This window comes from Vulpes lagopus, chromosome 1 (genome assembly GCF_018345385.1).
Source record: "Vulpes lagopus strain Blue_001 chromosome 1, ASM1834538v1, whole genome shotgun sequence".
NCBI lineage: Eukaryota > Metazoa > Chordata > Mammalia > Carnivora > Canidae > Vulpes > Vulpes lagopus.
This window is the reverse complement of record NC_054824.1, coordinates 97322051-97342355: the sequence shown is the minus strand read 5'-3', so window position 1 is coordinate 97342355 and position 20305 is coordinate 97322051. Positions and strand designations below refer to the sequence as shown.

At 40.2% G+C, this 20305-nt stretch overlaps 1 protein-coding gene across 33 annotated transcripts in view; it reads right to left on the bottom strand.

The window, feature by feature from the left end:
* LOC121482302 (ABI family member 3 binding protein) overlaps positions 1 to 20305 on the bottom strand; it is a 241038-nt gene that overhangs the window by 3292 nt on the left and 217441 nt on the right. For all 33 annotated transcript variants that reach the window (XM_041740203.1, XM_041740557.1, XM_041740276.1 and 30 more), the window contains 3 exons: positions 1811 to 1890; positions 962 to 991; positions 204 to 365 (listed from right to left, as the gene is read on the bottom strand). In XM_041740203.1, coding sequence (XP_041596137.1) covers positions 204 to 365; positions 962 to 991; positions 1811 to 1890 — 272 coding nt within the window. The remainder of the gene's footprint in view (positions 1 to 203; positions 366 to 961; positions 992 to 1810; positions 1891 to 20305) is intronic.

The window sequence follows — 20305 nt, the reverse complement described above, 5'->3', positions numbered from 1 at the left end:
TTGATTTTGTTTCAAATTGCATTTTCATTATTTACGTTCTGGTGGCATGCCTCAAATCCCAGGCCTGGTACTCCAGGAACATCTCGCTCAAAAGGAAGAACTGTGTTTACATCACACCTTAGTGCCTGGAGCCATCCCCTAGAAAAGGCCAAGTTACAGAACGCTGTCTGGAGGCTCGAAACAGAGCCAGTAGCCTTGCTTACCTGTGAGGGAGTCACTCAGGTAGATCTTGTATCGGAGAGAGTTGCACAGCTGCACCCCTACAAACTTTTTATACCACGTCCGTTTCACATACTGTTTGCCCTTACATTCTGAGTAAGAATCTGAGTTAAAGGGTCTTTCAGTCCAGATGGCATCTCTTCCTGCTGCATAAGGAAAACATGGTTTGAGTGTAGCATCTGCCTTGGGGATCAAAGAGCCATCCTCAATGCTTTATAATAAAGCTGTTTGCACAGTTCATTGTCAACCACCTGCTGATCCCTGGTTTTCTCCAATGCTGAATGCTGGAGCCAAAATATAGGAGTTTAAACATAGAAACTCCCAAAATTAAATTCCTGTGACTGGTGAGATAGGCAGTGTGTTTAGGTTTCACATAGTCCATGCAGGGCTAGATGTAGATCCCATCCCCTTATGAGCAAATTTAGGTTTTTGGGTTTGGTTTTGTTTGCAGCATAGTATAGAATTTAAACAGATGCTTTAATGTGACTTGTTATTAAAAGTGGAAATGAGGTGGTTCTATCTTATCTAACAAATTTTGAGCTGTCCTGCACCTGAATAAAAACGACCTTCAGAGTATCCAGCTTGTTCCCCAAACATCATAGATTCTCAGCGTCCGTGAATGTTTATCAGCCACCTGGCTGATACTCGGACTAAAATAAAATCATGACCATTCTGCTATGCCTGGAAGCTGAATCAGTTTAGAGAAGCATGTAGTTGGGTTCACACAGAGCCAGGTACTTACCAGAAACTGGCTCGCTCACTCTTGGATCCGCTGAAGAGAAAAAGCAGAGTCAGGTGTTACAGTAGGTCAGTAAGCACTGGTGTGTCAGTGGTATAGTGAGGAAGGTGAACGCTGACAGTTAAGTCTGACTTGCAAAGTGGTACACTCTTGCTAAAGACTGAATTTGAAAGTGGGTTTTGGTTGTAGAGTTATTTTCCATTAGACAGTCTCTGCCCGGGACTCGGCTGTATCTTTTGAAATCTTTGTTGCTCTTCAAACTCTCACTCCATTTTAAAGCTTCCTCTTTTTAGATTCAGACAGAAAATATTGATGGTAAAATCATTAAAATGCCAGGAAGTGCCGTTGGTATAAAAATTAAACAGATAATGCTGTGAGTTCAGATGTATCTTTTAAAGGAATTGCGAGTGTACACGGTCAGAAAATTTCACAGCTCCTTATCAAAAAAACCCATCAAATGAATGCCCTCTCTGGATGTCCTATGACTCGAGTGTGTCTGATATTTTAATTCTAGGCATTGATTCTGAGCATAAGGAGCATTCATTCATTCACTGGTTTTTTAGAGTAGACACTGATACACTTTTCATCTTTTAAACTGATAGGCCTTTTTTTTTTTTTTCTCTGACATCAAAATAAATGAGAAAAAAAATGTTAGTGTTTCCTTAAGGCTACCTTTATCAGATTGCTTTTTCAAAGTTCAAGGAACACTTTATACACGTGTTTATTTATCTGGGTTTCACAGAAGCTCCTTATGCAAAACATTGTGGCCCTTTACATCCTTATTGGGAATTACCTGATTGATGTGATTACTCGATTCAGTACTGAACGCCACTGTGATTGTGATGTGATTACCTGATTCAGTACTGAATGCCACTGTGTTGCTGGCTGGGCCTTCTCCAAGTGGGTTTTTGGGTTTCACCTGGAATTCATAGCTGTGTAGGAGAAAAAATTAAAAAAAAAATTATATTCTTCAGGGATAGGAAACAACATTCCTTTGTTATACTGAAATCCTTCCTGATTCTATTTTGAAATCATGAGGACAGTGAGCACACAAATATTTGACAACCACCATGAGGAAATAAACTCTTTACTTTCCAACCAAGTTGTCTAATGTTTTGTATAAGGAAAGGGGTTAATAAAAAAGATTTGGAGTTTTTTAAAAGACCACTAACTAGTAGGAACAACTAGGCTTTCTAGATTTAAAAGGTCTAATGAATGCTCAGCAAAATAAAAAAAGAAAAAAGACTAACCAAGCATACCAGTTGAAAAATTGCAAGAGTATTGGGATATAAAGATCTTAAAAGTTTCTGAGAAAAAAAAAAAAAAAAAGGTTTCATTAAAAGGATCCAGACTCAGAATGACATTTGACTTCTTAACACTGAAAGTTCGAAAACAATGGAACAGGGGCACCTGGTTGGCTCAGTTGGTTAAGTGTTCAACTCTTGATTTCAGCTCAGGTCATGATCTCAGGGTTATGGGATAAAGCCCTGAGTCAGGCTCTGCACTCAGTGTGGAAACTGCTTGTGCCTTTCTCCCTACTCCTTCCTGTGTCCCTGTGTCACTCCCCCTCTCACTATCTATCTCTAAAATAAATCATAAAGTCCCTAAAAAACCTCCAAAACAATGGAATGCCTTCAGCAGTCTTCATTTTATTCTAAAATCTGTGTCTGCCCAAACAATAGTATCAGTAAAACAAAGATACTTCCAGACATGTAAGAACTCAAATATACTATCTTCTATGATCTAAAAATACATTTCTCAAGAAATGCCACAAAGGGAGGCAGGAAAAGAGGACAAAGGATATAGGAGTTAGGGGAGCGACACAGAAACAAAAGATGGTGAGGAATTCTAGGAGATATTACCATAAACACATCGAACAAAGAGATGATGTACTTTGCTTTTTTGAGAAATAGTCTAGAAATATGGCAGAAGAAATAATTAGCATAAGAAATAGCTAAAATAATTGAAAAAGAGTATAGTTGACCAAGATGGTGAAATAGAAGCTCCTGAGCTGCTCTTCTCCCACAGGCACATCATATATACAGCTAGCTGCACATGGAGCAGTTCTCTCTGAAAGATCCAGAAACTAGCCAAGTGACTCATACACATCAGGCAAATGAAAGAACAACCACATTGAAATGGGTAGGAAAGGCTAGGACACACTCTTGGCAAAAAAACCCTGCTTCTGGCACAGCGTCCTGTAATTGGGGGCAAATCCCCAACTCAGTACCTCCCTGAGGAGCAAAGGGTTTGGACCTCCCATCTAGTACCCCAACTTTTAAGACTCCCACCTGAGGAATGAGGCCCATAAACACCCAGCCCTAAAAGGCAATAGGGCTTGCGTTCACAATTACCAATGACTGTAGTCAAGAAGCAGTTCTTAACCAGCTAAACTCCCAGGGCTCAGCACAGAGAGAACCGGCAAAGCCACCCATATACCAGTCTTCCCTGAAAAAGGTTTATTTGCATACCTTAAAAGTGGCTATCTGATGAACATAGGGGAAGGGAAGGAAAAGTAAGATAAAAACAGAGAGGGAGGCAAATCATAAGAGACTCTTGACCAGAAAAAACTGAGGGTTGTTGGAGGAGAGGTGGGTAGGGAGATGGGGTAATTGAGTGACAGGCTTTAAGGAGGGCACTTGATGTCATAAGCACTCGGTGTAATACGCAACTGGTGAATCATTAAATTCTACTCCTGAAGCTAATAATACACCTATGTTAACTAAATTGAATTAAAAAAATTTTTTTAAAGCTGGTATCTGAAGGTGAGACTTCTAACCATAGCACATATGTACTGGCTGGCTGCAATCGTCAGAGACTGGAAAAATGGTGGACACCTTCCTTGCCCCTACCTCCAGCCTGCTGCAACAGTAAAACTAAGTCACCACTATCTCTCTGGAAGGAGTTTACAAATATTTGGCACCCTAGCTTTTGTGGCTGCTGTTCAAAGGATGTCGGCTTACCTGGCTCTGAGATCCAACGGGGCTTGCATTCCTGAGTCCCATAATACTGTAGCACACAAAGCAGTTTTTAACAGATAGGGGAGCACTCCTCCCTCATGGGTATATCCTGGGCTGAGCACAGAGAGCATGCAAAAATGCCCATCTTCCAGGTTTTCTGGAGGAGGATTAAATACATAGTATCCTAGCTGCTATATCTGAGGGTCCAGTTTATAATTAGCCTGCATCCAGGTGCTAATTGCAGTTCTCACCTTTGGGCCGATGGGTTTTGGAATACCCTCAGCTATGGCAAGCCACTAACAACAAAGAAGGTGGCTTGGACAACCTCAGAGGTTTGAGGAATAGCCAGGAACTTGGGCTGGGCTGACCGAAGAGATTTATTTCCTACACAAGACCATTCTATCAAGACTGGGAGGGATGGCTGTTCTATCTAATGAGCAGAAATGAACAAAGAATCAAGGAAACTGAAGAAACAGAGGAATATGTTCCAAACAAAACAAGAAAGTTTACAAAAACAGATCTCAATGAAATAGTGATTTACCTCAGAGTTCAAAATAATAGTCATAAAGATGCTTACCAAGGTCAAGAGAAAAATGCATGAACAAAGCAAGAATTTCAACAAGGAGAGACTAAAAAAATGTACCAAACAGAAATAACTTAGCCGAAGAATACACTAACCGAACTGAAAAATTCATTAGAGGAGTTAAACAATAGACTAGATAAAGTGGAAGAAAGGATCAGCAAACTTGAAAACAGGGCAGAGGAATTCAACTAATCAGAGGAGTCAAAAGATAAAAGAATGAAAAGGAGTGAAAATAGCTAAGAGACATATGGGACACCATCAAGCAGATATGTATTATAGGAGTCCCAGAAGGAGGAGAGAGAAAGGAGCTGAAAGTTTATGTGAAGAAATACTGACTAAAAACTTTATCCTGGGGAAAGAGACATCCAAATTCAGGAAGTCCAAGGAGTTTCATATAGGAGAATCTAAAGATATCCACACTGGGACACATTATAATTAAACTGTCAAAAGTTAATACAGCGAGAGAATCTAAAAGAAGCAAGGGAAGAGCACCTTGTTTCATACAAGGAAATTTCCATAATACTATCAGCAGATTTTTTCAGCAGAAACCTTCAGGCCAAAAGAGAGCAGACCTGACATATTCAACATGCTAAAATTAAAACAACAAACAAAATTACCCAGGAAAACTGTCCTTCAGAATTGAAGGAGAGGTAAAGTTTCTCAAACAAAAGCTGAGGATTCATCACCATTACAGTGGCCTTGTAAGAAATGTTAAAGAGAGTTCTAGCTGGAACTAAAGGCTGCTAATTAGTTACAGGAAAACATACAAAAGTATAAAACTCACTGGTAAAGATAAATTAATAGTTAAATTCAGAATATTCTAATGTAATCATGGTGGGGCAAATCATTTATAACTAATGTGAAAAAAGGTTAAAAGAGGAAAATATTAAAAATAGCAATGCTGCAACAATTTGTTATTGATTATAATGATGCAAAGTAAGTTATGGTATCAAAACAATGTGGAGGAGAGAGTGTAAAAATTCAGAGCTTCTGTATGTGTTTGAAGTTGCTATTAGCATAAAATAAACTGTCATAAATGGTTTATGTAAGTCTTGTAACAAAAACAATGACTTACAGGAGATACATTAAAGATAAAGCAATCAAAGCATACTTCTACAGAAAATCATCAGATCACAAGGGAAGAGTGCAAAAGAGAAAATAAAGGAACAAAAGAATTACAAAACAATTGGGAAACCATGAACAAAAACAGCCATAGTAAGTCTAAACCTCCCAATAATTACTTTAAATGTAAATAGACCAAATTCTCCAATCCAAGGACAGAGAGTAGTAGCTTAATGGACAAAAAACAGGAACCAAGGAAATGCTGCTTATAAGAGACTTACTTCAGCTTTAAGGACACACATAGACTGAAAGGAAAGAAGAGGAAAAAGATATACCATTCAGATGGAAAACAAAGGAAGCAGAGGTACCATCCGGACAGAAAATCATTATGAGACATTGGACTTAAACTACACATTGGACTGGAAAGATCTAAGAGACATTTAGAGAACATTCATCTGAATACATATTCTCAAGCACACATGTAACATTCTTCAGAATAGATCATATTTTAGGCCACAAAACAAGTCTTGAAAAACTAAAAAATGCTGAAATCATATCAAGTATTTTTTTTCTAACCCCAATGGTAAGAAGCTAGAAATTAATTACATGAAGAAAACTAGAGAATTCACAAATACGTGGAGATTAAATAACATGCTTCTGAACAACCAATGGGTTCATGAAGAAATCAAAAAGAAATCAAAACAACAACAAAATTCCTTGAGACAAATGAAAATGGAAATACAACATATAAAAACTTATGAGATACAGTAAAAGCAATTTGAAGAGGGAAATATATAATGATGAATGCCTACATTAAAAAAAAAAAGATATCAAATAAACAGCTCAAGGATCTACAAGAGTAAACTAAGCCCAAAGTTGGTAGAAGAAAGGAAGTAACAAAGCTCAGAACAGAAATGAAAGAGATTACAGGGGGAGGGGCACGATGGCGGAGGAGCAGGGTCCCCAGGTCACCTGTCCTCAACAAATTACCTAGAAAACCATCCAATCATCCTGAAAATCTACGAATTCGGCCTGAGATTTAAAGAGAGACCAGCTGGAACGCTACAGTGAGAAGAGTTCGCGCTTCTATCAAGGTAGGAAGACGGGGAAAAAGAAATAAAGACACAAAAGGCCTCCGAGGGGGAGGGGCCCGAGGAGCCGGGCTGAGGCCGGGGCGAGTGTCCCCAGGACAGGAGAGCCCCGTCCCGGAGGAGCAGGAGCTGCACCGACCTTCCCGCGGAAAGGGGCCCGCAGGGAGGTGGAGCAGGACCCAGGAGGGCGGGGATGCCCTCGGGCTCCCTGGGGCAGTAACAGGCACCTGCGACCCGGGAGATGCCCCGAGCTCCCTAAGGGCTGCAGCGCTCGGCGGGACCCGGAGCAGCTCGGAGGGGCTTGGGCGGCGGCTCCGCGGAGGGGGCTGCGCGGCTCCAGGACAGTGCGGCGGCGGCGGCGGTGGCGGTGGCGGAGGAAGAAGCTCCGCGCGGAGGGGGCGGCGCGGCTCCGGGAACAGCTCGGAGGGGCTCGGGCGGCGGCTCCGCGGAGGGGGCTGCACCGCCGGGAGCGCGAATCCAACAGCGCAGACCCGGAGCACAGGGCGCCGGGACACAGCCCAGGATCCGGCCTCCCCCGGGACAGGCAGAGGCCGGGAGGGCCCAGGACAGCGAGGACGCTCCTGCCTGGAACTGAGCAGATCAGCGGCCCCGCCCCGGAGCCCCCAGGCCCTGCAGACGGAGAGCCCCGGAGCTACTGCGGGAGCTGACTCCAGGGTCCCAGAGCTGCCCCCGCCACTGTGGCTTCCTCCCGGGGCCTCACGGGGTGAACAACCCCCACTGAGCCCTGCACCAGGCAGGGGCAGAGCAGCGCCCCCAAGTGCTAACACCTGAGAATCAGCACAGCAGGCCCCTCCCCCAGAAGACCAGCGACACGGACCAGTTCCAGGGGAAGTCAAGGGACTTAAAGTACACAGAATCGGAAGATACTCCCCCGTATTTTTTTTGTTGTTGTTGTTTTGTTTTTGTTTTGTTTTGTGCTTTTTCTTTCTTTCTTCTTGATTTCTGATTGCTTCCCCCACCCCACCCCACCCTTTTTTTTCTTTTTTATCCTTTCTTTTTCTTTTTCTTCTCTTTTTCCCTTTTTTCTTCTTTCTCTTTTTTCTTTTTCTCTTTTCTTTCCTTCTCTCTCTTTTTCTCCTTTTCCCAATACAACTTGTTTTTGGCCACTCTGCACTGAGCAAAATGACTAGAAGGAAAACCTCACCTCAAAAAAAAAAAAAAAAAAGAATCAGAAACAGCCCTCTCTCCCACAGAGTTACAAAATATGGATTACAATTCAATGTCAGAAAGCCAATTCAGAAGCACTATTATACAGCTACTGGTGGCTCTAGAAAAAACCATAAAGGACTCAAGAGACTTCATGACTGCAGAATTTAGATCGAATCAGGCAGAAATTAAAAATCAATTAAATGAGATGCAATCCAAGCTAGAAGCCCTAACGACGAGGGTTAACGAGGTGGAAGAACGAGTGAGTGACATAGAAGGCAAGTTGATGGCAAAGAGGGAAACTGAGGGAAAAAGAGACAAGCAATTAAAAGATCATGAGGATAGATTAAGGGAAATAAATGACAGCCTGAGGAAGAAAAACCTACGTTTAATTGGGGTTCCCGAGGGCGCCGAAAGGGACAGAGGGCCAGAATACGTATTTGAACAAATCCTAGCTGAAAACTTTCCGAATCTGGGAAGGGAAACAGGCATTCAGATCCAGGAAATAGAGATATCCCCCCCTAAAATCAACAAAAACCGTTCAACACCTCCACATTTAATAGTGAAGCTTGCAAATTCCAAAGATAAGGAGAAGATCCTTAAAGCAGCAAGAGAAAAAAAGTCCCTGACTTTTATGGGGAGGAATATTAGGGTAACAGCAGACCTCTCCACAGAGACCTGGCAGGCCAGAAAGGGCTGGCAGGATATATTCAGGGTCCTAAATGAGAAGAACATGCAACCAAGAATACTTTACCCAGCAAGGCTTTCATTCAAAATGGAAGGAGAGATAAAGAGCTTCCAAGACAGGCAGGAACTGAAAGAATATGTGACCTCCAAACCAGCTCTGCAAGAAATTTTAAGGGGGACTCTTAAAATTCCCCTTTAAGAAGAAGTTCAGTGGAACAATCCACAAAAACAAGGACTGAATAGATATGATGACACTAAACTCATATCTATCAATAGTAACTCTGAACGTGAACGGGCTTAATGACCCCATCAAAAGGCGCAGGGTTTCAGACTGGATAAAAAAGCAGGACCCATCTATTTGCTGTCTACAAGAGACTCATTTTAGACAGAAGGACACCTACAACCTGAAAATAAAAGGTTGGAGAACCATTTACCATTCAAATGGTCCTCAAAAGAAAGCAGGGGTTGCCGTCCTTATATCAGATAAATTAAAATTTACCCCAAAGACTATAGTGAGAGATGAAGAGGGACACTATCTCATACTCAAAGGATCTATCCAACAAGAGGACTTAACAATCCTCAATATATATGCCCCGAATGTGGGAGCTGCCAAATATTTAAACCAATTAATAACCAAACTGAAGAAATACTTTGATAATAATACACTTATACTTGGTGACTTCAATCTAGCTCTTTCTACCCTCGATAGGTCTTCTAAGCACAACATCTCCAAAGAAATGAGAGCTTTAAATGATACACTGGACCAGATGGATTTCACAGATATCTACAGAACTTTACATCCAAACTCAACTGAATACACATTCTTCTCAAGTGCACATGGAACTTTCTCCAGAATAGACCACATACTGGGTCACAAATCGGGTCTGAACCGATACCAAAAGATCGGGATAGTCCCCTGTATATTCTCAGACCATAATGCCTTGAAATTAGAACTTAATCACAACAAGAAGTTTGGAAGGACCACAAACACGTGGAGGTTAAGGACCATCCTGCTAAAAGATGAAAAGGTCAACCAGGAAATTAAGGAAGAATTAAAAAGATTCATGGAAACTAATGAGAAAGAAGATTCAACCGTTCAAAATCTTTGGGACGCAGCAAAAGCAGTCCTGAGGGGGAAATACATCGCAATACAAGCATCCATTCAAAAACTGGAAAGAACTCAAATACAAAAGCTAACCCTACACATAAAGGAACTAGAGAAAAAGCAGCAAATGGACCCCACCCCCAGCAGAAGAAGACAGTTAATTAAAATTTGAACAGAACTAAATGAAATCGAACCAAAAGAACTGTGGAACAGATCAACAGAACCAGGAGTTGGTTCTTTGAAAGAATTAATAAGATAGATAAACCATTAGCCAACCTTATTAAAAAGAAGAGAGAGAAGACTCAAATTAATAAAATCATGAATGAGAAAGGAGAGATCACTACCAACACCAAGGAAATACAAACGATTTTAAAAACATATTATGAACAGCTATCCACCAATAAATAAGGCAATCTAGAAAAAATGAACGCATTCCTGGAAACCCACAAACTACCGAAAGTGGAGCAGGAAGAAATAGAAAACCTGAACAGGCCAATAACCAGGGAGGAAATTGAAGCAGTCATCAAAAACCTCCCAAGACACAAAGGTCCAGGGCCAGATGGCTTCCCAGGGGAATTCTATCAAACGTTTAAAGAAGAAATCATACCTATTCTACTAAAGCTGTTTGGAAAGATAGAAAGAGATGGAGTACTTCCAAATTCGTTCTATGAGGCCAGCATCACCTTAATTCCGAAACCAGACAAAGACCCCACCAAAAGGAGAATTACAGACCAATATCCCTGATGAACATGGATGCAAAAATTCTCAACAAGATACTAGCCAATAGGATCCAGCAGCACATTAAGAAAATTATTCAGCATGACCAAGTAGGATTTATCCCCGGGACACAAGGCTGGTTCAACACTCGTAAAACAATCAATGTGATTCATCATATCAGCAAGAGAAAAACCAAGAACCATATGATACTCTCATTAGATGCAGAGAAAGCATTTGACAAAATACAGCATCCATTCCTGATCAAAACCCTTCAGAGTGTTGGGATAGAGGGAACTTTCCTCGACATCTTAAAGGCCATTTACGAAAAGCCCACAGCAAATATCATTCTCAATTGGGAAGCACTGGGAGCCTTTCCCCTAAGATCAGGAACAAGACAGGGATGTCCACTCTCACCACTGCTGTTCAACATAGTTCTGGAAGTCCTCGCCTCAGCAATCAGACAACAAAAAGACATTAAAGGCATCCAAATTGGCAAAGAAGAAGTCAAACTCTGCCTCTTCGCTGATGACATGATACTCTACATAGAAAACCCAAAAGCCTCCACCCCAAGATTGCTAGAACTCATACAGCAATTTGGTAGTGTGGCAGGATACAAAATCAATGCCCAGAAATCAATGGCATTTCTATACACTAACAATGAGACTGAAGAAAGAGAAATTAAGGAGTCAATCCCATTTACAATTGCACCCAAAAGCATAAGATACCTAGGAATAAACCTAACCAAAGAGGTAAAAGATCTATATCCTAAAAACTATAGAACACTTCTGAAAGAAATTGAGGAAGACACAAAGAGATGGAAAAATATTCCATGCTCATGGATTGGCAGAATTAATATTGTAAAAATGTCAATGTTACCCAGGGCAATTTATACGTTTAATGCAATCCCTATCAAAATACCATGGACTTTCTTCAGAGAGTTAGAACAAATTATTTTAAGATTTGTGTGGAATCAGAAAAGACCCCGAATAGCCAGGGGAATTTTAAAAAAGAAAACCATAGCTGGGGGCATCACAATGCCAGATTTCAGGTTGTACTACAAAGCTGTGGTCATCAAGACAGTGTGGTACTGGCACAAAAACAGACACATAGATCAATGGAACAGAATAGAGAACCCAGAAGTGGACCCTGAAATGTACGGCCATCTAATATTCGATAAAGCAGGAAAGACCATACACTGGAAAAAGGACAGTCTCTTCGATAAATGGTGCTGGGAAAATTGGACATCCACATGCAGAAGAATGAAACTGGACCACTCTCTTTCACCATACACAAAGATAAACTCAAAATGGATGAGAGATCTAAATGTGAGACAAGAGTCCATCAAAATCCTAGAGGAGAACACAGGCAACACCCTCTTTGAACTCGGCCACAGTAACTTCTTGCAAGATACATCCACAAAGGCAAAAGAAACAAAAGCAAAAATGAACTATTGGGACTTCATCAAGATAAGAAGCTTTTGCACAGCAAAGGATACAGTCAACAAAACTAAAAGACAACCTACAGAATGGGAGAAGATATTTGCAAATGACCTATCAGATAAAGGGCTAGTTTCCAAAATCTATAAAGAACTTATTAAGCTCAACATCAAAGAAACAAACAATCCAATCATGAAATGGGCAAAAGACATGAAGAGAAATCTCACAGAGGAAGACATAGACATGGCCAACACGCACATGAGAAAATGCTCTGCATCACTTGCCATCAGGGAAATACAAATCAAAACCACAATGAGATCCCACCTCACACCAGTGAGAATGGGGAAAATTAACAAGGCAGGAAACCACAAATGTTGGAGAGGATGCGGAGAAAGGGGAACTCTCTTACACTGTTGGTGGGAATGTGAACTGGTGCAGCCACTCTGGAAAACTGTGTGGAGGTTCCTCAAAGAGTTAAAAATAGACCTGCCTTACGACCCAGCAATTGCACTGTTGGGGATTTACCCCAAAGATTCAGAAGCAATGAAACATCGGGACACCTGCACCCCGATGTTTCTATCAGCAATGGCCACAATAGCCAAACTGTGGAAGGAGCCTCGGTGTCCATCGAAAGATGAATGGATAAAGAAGATGTAGTCTATGTATACAATGGAATATTACTCAGCAATTAGAAACGACAAATACCCACCATTTGCTTCAACGTGGATGGAACTGGAGGGTATTATGCTGAGTGAAATAAGTCAATCGGAGAAGGACAAACAGTGTATGTTCTCATTCATTTGGGGAATATGAATAATAGTGAAAGGGAATATAAAGGAAGGGAAAAGAAATGTTGGGAAATATCAGGAAGGGAGACAGAACATAAAGACTCCTAACTCGGGGAAACGAACTAGGGGTGGTGGAAGGGGAGGAGGGCGGGTGTTGGAGGGGAACGGGTGACGGGCACTGAGGTGGACACTTGACGGGATGAGCACTGGGTGTTTTTCTGTTTGTTGGTAAATTGAACACCAATAAAAATTAATTAAAAAAAAAAGATGAATGCAAAAAAAAAAAAAAAGAAAAGAGATTACAACTGATCCCCCCCAAATAAGGGACTAATATAACCAATTATACTCTAATAATTTGCATATTGCAGAAAAAAATGGATATGTTCCTAGAAACATATAACCTACCAAGACTGAATGATAAAGAAATAGGTAATCGGAACAGAACATGATCAAGTGGGATTCAATCCAGGGATAGAAAGATGGCTCAACATCCACAAATCAATCAATGTGATATACCACCTCAACAAAATGAGTGATAATCTGTATGGCCTCAATAGATGCAGAAAAGCCAAAAGACAAAATTCAACATATTTCATGACAAAGACTCTCAAGAAAGTGTTATGGAAGGAATGTGTCTCAACATGATAAAGGCTATAAATGACAAGCCCACAACTAACATCACACGCAACAGTGAAATGCTGAAACCTTTCCTTCTCAATCAGGAACAAGACAAGGATGCCCACTCCTGCCACTTTTGACATAATCCTGGAAATCCTAGCCAGAGAAATAAGGGAAAAAAACAAATACTGTCATCTAGAACAGAAAGTACAACTATTTCTATTTATGGATGACATGGTATTTTATAGAAAACCCTACGGAGTCCACAAAACCACCATTAGAATAAACAAATTCAGTCAAGTTGCAGGATACAAAGTCAGTATATAGAAATCAGTTGTGTTTTTATATATCAACAGTGAACTTTCAGAAAGAGAACTCAAGAAAACAATCCCAATAATAATATCATCAAGAAGAATAAAATACTTAGGAATAAATTTATTCAAAGAAGTAAAAGATCTGTATACTGAAAGCTGTAATAAATATGAAAGGAGGAAACCACAGTGAGGAAAACACAAATACATGGAAAGACATTCCCTGTTAATGGATTAGAAGAATTAATATTGTTAAAATTCCTCTACTATCCAAAGTAATCTATAGATTTGATATAATTGCTATAAAAATTTCAAAGGCATTTTTCACAAAAACAACAATGGATCCTCTAATTTGTATGGAGCCATAGAAGAACCAGAATGGCCCAAGCAATTGTGAGAAAGAGCAAAGGTGAAGGCTTCATGGTCCTGGATTTCCAGCTCTATTACAAAGCTTTACCAATCAAAAATAGTTTGGTATTGGCAGAAAACAGATACATAGATTAAGGGAACATAACAGAAAGCAAATAAATAAACTCACCCCTATATGGTCAGTTTATGACAAAGGAGACAAGAATACACAGTTGGGAAAAGGACAGACTCTTCAATAAATGGTCTTGGGAGAACTGGACAGCTACATACAAGAGAACAAAACTGGACCACTATCTTACGCCATACACAAAATTAGCTCAAAATGGATTAAATGCTTGAATAGATCTGCAACCACAAAAACTAATGGAAGAAAACACAGAGGGTAATCTCCTTGACATCAGTCTTGGCAATGATTTTTTGGATTGAATACCCAAAGTAAAGACAACAGAAGCTAAAATAAGTGGGACTACCTAAAACTAAAAAGCTCTGCACAGCAAAGGAAACCATCAACAAAAAGAAAGGCAACCTAGAGGAGAAAGTATTTGTAAAACATGTATATGATAAGGGGCTAATATACAAATATATAGGGAACATATGCAACTCAACAGCAAAAAAGTAACTGTATTAAAAAAAAAAAGGGGGGGGCAAAATAGCCTAAATAGACAATTTTTTTTTTAAAGAAGATATACAGATGGCCCAGGTACATGAAAAGGCGCTCGACATCACTAGTTGTCCAGGAGAGTATAATGAGGTATCACCTCACACCTGAGACAAGAGGTAACAAATGCCTGTGAGGATGTGGAGTAAGGAATCCTTTGTACACTCTTGGTGGGATGCAACTGGCATAGTCACCCTAGAAAAATGTGTGGAGGTTCCTCAAGAAATTAAAAAGGGACTATGGACAGTTCTTCATATAATCAGGCAATCTTCAAAAAAAAAAAAAAATCAGGCAATCTCACCTCTGAGTATTTATCCAGAAACAGTGAAATCATTGTCTCAAAGAGATATTTGTACTGCCACATTCATAAGCAGCATTATTTATATTAGCAAAGATATGGAAACAACTTAAATACCCATTGATACGTAAATGGATATAGAAAATGTAATATTTTCTATTCAGTCTTAAAAATGAAGGAAATCCTGCCATTTGCAGTGACATGGATCAACCTGGTGACATACTGCATGATATCACTTATGTTAAAACTCAAAAAAAGTCAAACTCACAGAAATAGAGTAGAAAAGTGGTTGCTAGGGGTTGGGTGAAATAGATCTTGGTCACAGGGTACAAACTTTCAGTTATAAGATGAATAAGATCTGAGGATCTAATGTATAATATCGTAACTGTAGTTGATAACATTGTATTATATGATTGCAATGTGCTAAGAGTAGACTTTAAATGTTCTTACCCCAACCCCCAAATAGGTAAATATATGAGGTGCTGGTTGTGCTAAGTAACCTGATTAAGGTGGGAATCATTTCACAATGTGTATGTGTATCAGATCATCATGTTGTATATACTTTAAATATATTAATTTTGTCGATTATACAATAAAGATGAAAAAAATTGAAAATGGTTGCTTCTGTGAGGCAGAATTTGGGAAGAGGAGTGAACAGCTTTGCACCATTTGACTTAAAACCATATACAAATATTTTAGACAAAAACGAAAATTAAATTCAGGGCACCTGGGTGTCTCCATCAGTTAAGTGCCTGACTCTTGATTTTGGGTCAGGTTGTAATCTCAGGGTTGTGAGGTCAGGTTCTGCACTAAGTGTGGAATCTGCTTAAGATTCTCTCTCCCCCTACCTCTTTCTCTGCCCCTCCCTCCTCTCACACTCACTCTCTTAAAAAAAAAAAAAAAGATTAAATTTTAAAAGCCACTTATAAGACCTATGTCATTACCACTAGTATCTAAATGGAGTATAGTCCAGATGACAGCCAGATGTCACCAAAGACAAACCAAGTGAGTAACACCACTGGCACAATGCCATGCCAAGTTCTCCCTGGGTGGAAATGGGTCCAAGCAAAAACAGTCTTCCTGACCCTCCCTCTCAGGAGGTAGCAAGGTGCTGTGGCTAAGGTCATGGGCTCCGGAGCCACAAAAACAGGTTCACAACTCAGTAATACTTAACTTTAAGGTAAGTTCTGTAAATGCTGTGAGCCTTGATTTTTTCATATTTAAAAATAAATAACATTATCCTCATTTTTATATAAGGGTATAAAAATACCTTTTGAGTCTTTTTGTGAGGAAGAAATTAGGTAACACATTTAAAAGGAAGGTGCCTGGCACATAGTAAGTAATTATAAATATTCTCTAGTATTAAATTTCTATCTCTAGAAAATTTTTAAAAAGGTAGTTATATTATTGGGGAACTTGACAAACACTGCCATAGAATTCTAGAGACAGAACTCTTCTATGTCCACATTCTTGCTTTTGGGTTCATGAAGTTTATAATAAGGGTACAGCCAGTGGGTTATTGAGAAGAATAAAAATTCAGCAGGTGAATCTTTCTACATAGGTTAAGAAAATAAAAAGTTCTAAGATTTCAATAAGGAGTCTAGAAAGTGCTAAACCATTATTCCATAGGAGTGGGGTAATAGAGGGTAGAGTTCGAAAACAACTGTTGAAAATCATAAGATTTAAATACCAATTCACTGAAAAGTGAAAGACTAGGATTTCAATGAGTGGGATCTGTAGAGAGACAGGGACACTCCATCATGTAGGATCTGACCTGAACCAATCTTCAGGTTTGGTTAGCGTAGACACTTATTTCTATCATTTCCTACTTTCCCTTCCTTTATTTCTCTCTATAACCATTTCCCTCTATTTTTTTTTTTTTTGCCTATAATGGAGTTATAGCTTTCATTATTTGATGAACTTTTTACTTATTGACTCACAAGGATTTAAAAGTTGGTTTGCACTCTAACAAAGGTCTCAAACTTCAAGCAACCTGCCTTTTATATAGAAAGGCCACCCTGCAGCTGCTTGTTGGTTTGAGTGGTTTGGCTACCTAATTTTGCCCCTCTGAAGTCTTGAAATATTTGAGCCCTATTCAGGTAGGCTTCAGTCAGGGGGAGAGAAATGGAGAAGTAGAATATGAAAAAATGAGTAACAGGCGCTCAAATGAGGAAGGAGAAATCCGATCAATCCGTTCTCCAGGCATTTCTGGATGCCTGCCACATGTAGACATTGTACTGACCTGGGAATACAGATAAGGAGCACAAGGGCAGAGCTGCAGGGACACTTATTAGAGAATAAAATAAGTCCTAATCAGGGGCAGAGGGCAGAGGAGCAGGGCACCAGCAGGCATCAGGTGTCATCAACCCGGTGCCTCGGACGTCCTCAGGAACATTCTTGTAGCTCCCATTTCTACGGGTACAAGCAATTCCCGGTCTGGGCTACACTCCAAGTCTATATAGTTGCTATGCGTTTCTGGCACCGCCCCCCCCCCATACTAAGCAATTCTAAGTGAAAAGCAATGAAAAGAATATATTCATGTGAAAGAATAATTGCTCTCTTTATAGACTAGTGGAGTTCCATGCTCTTAGCTATACTTTTGCCAGAAGAAAAGTTGTAAAACTGAGCACTCCTCTACATTTCTTTTCTTCTTGAATGATGCAGCCATTGTTCTGCGGCCCACACCTACAATAAAACTCAATAAAGTACCTAATGCTCTGGTAGCTTATTTTGCTCCTTTCCACAAAGCCCATGAGACAAGATGTGGAAAAGTTCGTAACAGAATCTGCAGAGACCAGAATATTCACACACACACACACAAAACCCCCACCATGAACGAGGGCATAATGGCTATTCCACATGCCTTCTTTGTTCAGCCAGATTTATAGTTTATGAGAAGCTGCTGTCTCTATTCCAGTTTACTTTTGGAGCCAAGATTTTATTAAATCAAACAACATAAACAATAGTCTCAAACTGTCCTTGCTGTCAGGTACAGGAAACTTCAGTAGGTTTTCATTTTAGAGGCAGGACTGTTCTCCAGGATCCTCCCAGGTTACAGAGGAGAGCAGAAGTACTTGAATGCCTTAAGTGAACTTGATTTATCTTAATTACCAGACAGAAGACATTTTCCATAGGAAGTTGCAGGGCCACATGGAAATCTGGCACACAAGGGGTTGATTCTTCAGGGGTTTTTAAGTCAAGTTAGGAGAGGAGGGCTCATGTGAAGACATGATAGTGCTTTTTATTTTTACCGTGGAGCACGTGTGCATCCATCTATAGTGTCCAACCTATTTAGTAGAAGAGCCCCATCTGTTAGTGGATTATCCCAACGTGTGCTAAAAACAACCTGTCTGAAAACAAACGGCAGACCACAGGCCTAGCTTCAGAGAAATATGGTTTATCCGAACAATTCTACTTGCTGTAAGACTTAGATTCAGTGTTTGTTTCCAGTTCCAGTTTCCCACTGATTCTGTGACATCTTTGGATATCCTACAAATGTACCATTTACAAAGTTGGAGAGGCTTTGGGATCAATGTTACTTCATCTTTCCTGTCCCCTTAGGCAGCGGTGCAAGGCTTACTGTTTTAGTCCTATGCTTTCTCAGTTCTTCTGTTCACAGAACCACAAAGGGTTGGCTGCAGACAGGAGAGGCCTAGTGTTTTTCTTTGACCTCAACAAGAGCCGCACATGCGGTTTCATGGGGGAAATAAATGGACAATAAATGCTGGGGAATGGGTTGGTTGGGTATTGGTTCAGCTGGACGCCAACATATCTGTATTTTCTTTGTTATCTGGGGGGTAGGGGTGTGAGAGGGGTTCTGGAAAGAAAGAGATGGAGTTGTGACATAGCAGCATGCCTCTGGTAGCTCTCCTGCTTCACCTAAGATGGTTCCAACTCCACACCTGCAGCCCTTCTTCCCTGTGCACGTCTATGACCAAAGCTCACCATAGCTGCAAGCGTCTGTGGGCAAGGCTGGGGTAGTCCCCACTGTGACCCCGGGAATGCAGCCATGGGCTCCACCCTCTGTAGATAGAAACGTCTCACACCAGGTGTGCAGCCAAACTCTCCTGCAGCCAGACAGCTGCTGGATGGCCCCTCCCAGTGGGCTTTTATTTTTTTTTTTTTTGAGCTTCTACACAGGCAATAAAAACCTGGCTAAGTTGTAAAAACAGGCAGGATGAGGCATGGCATGCATGGTGAGAAGAAAAAGGTAACGCAGTCCTCTATGCTTTTGGTTCTAGACTCTTTGGAATTTTTAACCTAAAAGGCTCTGGTGATCTATATTCTCTGCATTGATTATTTTGGGGGTTAAACGTTCTCTCACCAAGCTCTACCCCTCCCCCTCCAGTGTGTAACAAAGGATCAGACAGGGATATTTTTAGATCTCATGTTTTTCAGTCCAAATGATGGAAAATGCTACCTAAAATTATATACATGTGACTCCTGGACACACATGTATAGGAACCCAGCTACAGTAATTCTTTCAAAAGTTATTATCTTCTAGCTTTTCAAGTAGGGAATTCCAGAACCTCATGGAAGGGTGGTGGTGGTGGTGGTGGATTTTAACAACGATAATTCAAAGTTTGCCTACTGGGAATACAATTTTCCCCAAGCACTGAAATGTGACTGAAGTCATTCTTTATGGGTAATAAAAACCACCTGGTGGCTGCACCCTATACATACTTCCTCTTAATTTTACAGCATATCTTTTATTAGTATTAATCTTGGATCATGGTTGGGGCAGGAAAGATACAATGGAAAGAAATCTTGCCTTAACAACATAAGATAGTATGGAAAAAGCTAGCATCAAAAAAAAAAAAAAAAAAAAAAAAAAAAAAAAAAAAAAAGAAAGAAAGAAAGAAAGAAAGAAAGAAAAGAAAAAAGAAAGAAAAAAGAAAGGCCAACAAACCTATAGTTGGCGCTTATAATTTTGTTATTCCGACTGTAGCCCTGCTGTGGGTAGTAAATCTGAGGACTACTTGTAATTCACTCAAGTCGGGCACATGGCCTTGATCCGAAAAAACAATAGTGTTCTTGCTCTTTCTTTTCTTGCCAACCTGTCCCATTCAGTGATATCCTTGACCATAAAGGTCTAGTCTCAAGTATCCTGTGAGGCTTTCTCTCCTCTTTTAAATTGCAGAACTTCAGTGTAAGCCCTTTGCCATCTTTTATGCTGTCTAACGGTGCTTTCTGGTTGTTTCATGGGTGTTAGTTTTGTTTCTACAGGTGCTTCTAGGCTTCAGAAATCCCAAATTAAATGAAATAATTCAACTTCACTTTATTCTTCCTTAACTTATTAAGTTATTTTGATTAATAGATCAAAGTATTGTGTTTCAACACATAATATTTCAGCTGAAAGCTTTTTTTTTTCCCCATTAAGTAAACAAATGAATCTCTAGTATATATTTAAGAGAGCACAGATGCGTTCCTGTTCACTGGGGACTGGGATCTCCTGAACTACTTGACCACCACAAAATTCCACAAATTGTAGACTAAA